This window comes from Hydra vulgaris, chromosome 09 (assembly GCF_038396675.1).
Source record: "Hydra vulgaris chromosome 09, alternate assembly HydraT2T_AEP".
NCBI classification, from domain to species: domain Eukaryota; kingdom Metazoa; phylum Cnidaria; class Hydrozoa; order Anthoathecata; family Hydridae; genus Hydra; species Hydra vulgaris.
Window position 1 is genome coordinate 7,521,190 of NC_088928.1, and position 5,103 is coordinate 7,526,292.

At 30.5% G+C, this 5,103-nt stretch overlaps 1 protein-coding gene across 1 annotated transcript; it reads left to right on the forward strand.

The window, feature by feature from the left end:
- The first annotated feature begins 2,415 nt into the window (after window positions 1–2,415).
- LOC136085235 (piggyBac transposable element-derived protein 4-like) lies at window positions 2,416–2,925 on the forward strand. Its single transcript, XM_065806524.1, has one exon. It carries the CDS (start codon window positions 2,416–2,418, stop codon window positions 2,923–2,925), a length of 510 nt encoding a protein of 169 aa, XP_065662596.1.
- Window positions 2,926–5,103: the final 2,178 nt, after the last annotated feature.

Sequence of the window (5,103 nt, forward strand, 5' to 3'; positions counted from 1 at the left end):
TACTTTGGCAATGGAGAAGAAATTTTTTTCTCCAGTGCCGAAGTACGAGTTTACTTGTAACACCGTAGTGAGTATAACTCATTGCGGTGGCTACACCTTATCAAGATGTAATTGAGAACTTGAAAGTTGTAATTAAGAAACGTAAAATGTAATTTAGAACATGGAAGATGTAATTAAAAAACGTTAGATGTAATTTAGAAGATGAAAGTTGTAATTGAGAAACGTAAGATGTAATTTAGAACATGAAAGTTGTAAATAAGAAATCGTAAGATGTAATTGAGAAGATAAAAGTTGTAATTGAGAAATGCTTATAATATAGATTATCAGAAAGAAGTTATTTGCATTTTTAATTCTGTTGCTTTAGTTTACCTTGTAATGTTAGGTTTGACCCTAATTTGGCCAAGGTGGCCATATGGGTTGGTTTTCAACAAATAATAATATATTATCAATAAAATAAAAAAGTGATGAAAAAGGGATTTGTGGTTGGCGATAACTCCATATCTTCCAAGAAAATTTAAATTTCCGCTAAAGACCCAATTGTATGTCTTATATTTGACACCTAAAGTTTGCGCCAGAGTTGCAAAATGATGATTGAGTTATCATTTCGCTCAGCACATTCAATAACTCATTCGATGAAGATAAAACATAATGTTTTCTTTCAACTTATTTGGTTGTATGTATTTCATGTCTACAAATTGGACAAGGTGGTTCTGATTGTTCCAAAAGTGAATGTAAACAAATTTAGTGAAATAAATGCACGGATTCAATTTAATAACAGAATTTCTGTTTATAGTGTATTGACAAATAACACAATGACCTTTCAATTCCATTACTGTATTACTCTATTGCTGGTGCATACAAATGCTAAATTTGATATTATTAACTTATTAAAATGCACGTACAAGAAGATTTTTTATAATGACCTTTAAACTCACATTGTGAATTTGCAATTACAAATAATGTATTCTCATTTCCATATTACAATTTCTTATTTAGAACTTTTGTTTTTCCAATTACATATTGCGATTTCTTATGTTGGGTTTCTCAATTACATTTTAAAATTTCTTAATTACATATTGTGACTTTTAAATTACATGTTGTATTTCTCAATTGCATCTTTCTTTTCTTAATTACAACTTTCAAGTTCTCAATTACATCGTGAAAAGAAATGCAGCTTATTTGATGCAATATTATTATAAATAGTGTTTCAATTTTTTTGCACATGTACATGCACATTGGGAGTTATCATGAGTAAAAAAGATAGTTTATATTTTGTTTTCTTAATTCTAAATTGTTGTGTTTTTTAAACTAGAAGCTAAAATATATTTAATAACTACATTATACTGTGTGTTATTAAAAATGTGAAAACAACGTTTTCACAACGTTTACAAAATGTTTTTTAACATATTAAAATGTTTTTTAATATATTAAAAAACATTTTAGTGTGCACTTCGAATTTTTATACACAGTATATTAATTAATGTATTTTATAGATAAGTAATTTCTTCTTTATAAATAGATAATTTATAAATTTATCTATCTCGTATTAGCTCAACACAGATATTCCACAATTGGATCATCACATATGGTTATGGAAGATTGTGAGAATAGTGAAGATGATGATATTGAAGATTCGGATTCATTTTTCGCTTATACTACTACGTCTTCGAGCTTGACTGTATCAGAATCAGGTTCTGAAAATAACAACTCTAAAGAAAGTGACGGTAATCAGTTTACAGACGTTCATCTAGCAGCCACTCCAGAAGATTTTTTAATGCCGCCAAAACAAGCTAGAATAACGGGTGGTCTTGCTTATAGACAAAATCAAAACAAAGCTCAACGGTAGATCTTTAAGTAATATTTTGGTTGACAAAACAACTTCTGAAACAAATTCATCTAGAAATTCAAACCAATGGAAAGATGAGCCGAGTATTGTAAAACAAATTCAATTTACTGCCAATCCTGATTTGAAGATAAACATGGAGAGCAAGAAACCATTAGATTTCTTTAGAATTTTTGTTACAGAAGAGCTTATAAATACTATGGTATTTATAAGCTTTTCCGAAACAAATTCCAACTAATGTTACGGTTTTGGCATTTTATTAACAATGAAGATTCAAATAGTGGACGCTTGTGTAAAATTATTGGACTTCTCGATCAGTTAAATAATACAATGAATAACATCTACTGTCCTAATTAAAATATATCAATCAATGTGTCAATGATGCTTTGGAAGGGACGTCTTGTATTCAGGCAGTATGTGAAAAATAAAAGATATAAGTATGGTATCAAGTTCTATGAGCTTTCAGAATCAGATGGTATTGTACTAAAAGTAAAAATCTACTCTGGCGAGACAACTCTGGGTAAACATTTGTTGGGTCAAACAGGGCCTATTGTTGCAGACTTTTAGACTTAATGGAAAAATTTCTGCGAAAAGGTTATCACCTGTACACCGATAACTTTCACAATTCCTTTGAGTTAATAAAGCACATGATAAATCAAAAAACATACATTTGTGATACTTTAAGAACTGACCGAAAGTCAAATCTAAAAGAATGTACAAAAGCAAAACTGAAACAGGGAGACGTTATAAGCAGAAGCAGAGAGGGTGTAGTGGTTGCTAAATGGAAAGACAAAAGAGACGTGCTAATGATTAGCAATTTGCATTCGTTGCACATGATTGAAGTGACAAACAGGAGAGGAGAGAAGAAAATGAAACCCAATATTATTAAAGATTACAATCAATGTATGTCAGGAGTAGATAGGGCGGAACAAATGGTATCATATTATGATTGCCTAAGAAAGACATGTCGAGTCTGCTCTAAAATAAAACGTAAAGAAACACGATATGAAGATGTGGTTTGTGAAAATAGACCTCCGTTATGTATTGGCGAATGTTTCAGAATGTATCACTCAAAAGAATAGGTTTACACTTTAATTTTCATGAAATAAAATTAAAGCGTTATCAATATTTTACTTTTATCTGTTTTAAGCTATTTCTGTCTTTATCCGCATTTAAATTAGATTCTTTGGATTTTTAAAATAAAAACTTGAATGTAATATTTTCGAAAATCAAATGTGAAGCTAAGAAGAAAAAAAAAAGTGAATAGACAAAGCCAGTCATGCACAAATATTATTTGAAATAATTTAGTATAACTACGAGTTTACTCGTAGTTGGCAAACTCATGATAAACTCACGGCTTACTACGAGTATTTTCGTAGTTGGCAAATATCGAAGTCCCGCTAACAAAGAGTATACTCGTAGTTGGCAAATAAATGACGCCAACTTACTACAAGTATACTCGTAGTTGGTAGCGAACGTGTTAAGGTACTTTTTAGGAAATTACTAGGGTTTATTTTCGAAAACCCAATTTTCGAAAATTATCGAATAAAACGTTATCGATAAAAAAAATTACTACCACCTTAATTTCAAATGAGAACATCTACTGTGACCATGAGAACATCTACTGATTTATACTGTGACCGAACTTTCAAATACCACCTCATAAGTTCGGTCGCTGTATAAATCCTAAAGACGCATCTCAAATGCATTAGTTTAATAGCCCTGCTGGCCTATTAAACTGATAAAACCTGATGAAAAATTTAAATTAGCGCTAAGAGAGAGAGAGAGAGCAATTATAAGCCTAAGTTAGTCTATGTAAAATGTTTTGATTAAGTCTAAATAAAGTAGATTAACTAACAATAGAGTTAAGTTATGTCAAAGTAGATTTCAAAAACATTTACAGCTACGTTGAATTGATATAAAATAAAAGAAATCTAAATCTAATCGAGTTTTGATAAAATTAGTAGTGACCCACCTTAACTGAATTAGACTCCAGTTTTATATTTTCACGCGAAATCTTGTATTTCGTTCTTCTTTTTTTGTGCTTTTATTTGCTTGTTTGTAAGTTCTATCAAAGCTTCTTCAGAATTCATAATGTAACTTTTCATTAAATGCATGTAATTATTAGAAACATTTAGCTTCGACTCTGATACAGATGCTTTGGGCGTGCCGGCATGTAAAGCATTTAAAAAGTATGTCTCCAAATGCTCAAAAATAAGTTGTGCTGCATGTTAAGAAAGTCTTTGTTTTAATGTGCTCAAGGAAGTTTGTGTTCTGGAAGTTCTATGATTTTTTTAACTGAAGAAATTTCTGGAATTGTGATGACTGGTATAGACATTGGTAAGGCTTGGGTACTTGGCTCAAAGATTGATCCGACAGCCAAGTCTTCATTAGTTATTTTTTAGATTCATCGTAATTAAAAGTATGGAATGGCTTATTTGCGAACCCATGCGTACTGTACAAATCAGAAACCTTTGCAAAACTTGATTAAATGAATTAAAAAATAAAGTAAATCATTGAAATGCCATAGTTTAAGCAGTTTACAAAAATGGGACATTTTGTAAACATTTCAAACAAATTGAATTTTACATTTTAAAAAATGCGCTTTTTTTTAATTAAAAACTATTTATTATAAAATATATTTATGAGTAAACATAATTTTAATAAATACTTTTGATCAATAGTGCCTGGGCGATAGCTTATCACAATTACGTCTGACGAATGAGTAATACCAGGCAATTGTAACCTTGCCACCATCAAAACAGATTTGAATTAACTAAGTAGCTATTAACAATATACAGTATTAATACTGTATGTTGTTAATAACTACTTGGTTAATTTAACCCCAGCAAGCACACAACGTTGAAACAACGTTGAAATAACGTTGATCGACGTTGATCAACGTTATTTCAACGGTGTTTCAACGTTGTGTGCTTGCTGGGACTTGACTTGAAATAATTTAAGTCAAGTCAAACTAAAGCTAATTATCACTTATAAATATTAAAATTTTTACTATGATCATATGATCATTACTATGATCCTCGATGTCATTGCTCAACTTAGTTGGTTTGCCGTTTTTTTTAGTATGCTTGCCGCTACTTCCGTCTATGAAGGTTGATCTTTTGAAGCCAAATGTTATAAGTTATACCTTCGCACACAGCCTTTAAACCACGAGCCTTCCGTGCTTCCTCGCGTAAACCCACAGATGCTATAGTTAATTTGCAAAAGAATTATTTCAGTGCTTTGCAATATATATAATT

Excerpts from the sequence above, each read along its gene's own strand:
- LOC136085235 (XM_065806524.1), top strand. The coding sequence starts at position 2,416 with ATGGAAAAATTTCTGCGAAAAGGTTATCACCTGTACACCGATAACTTT.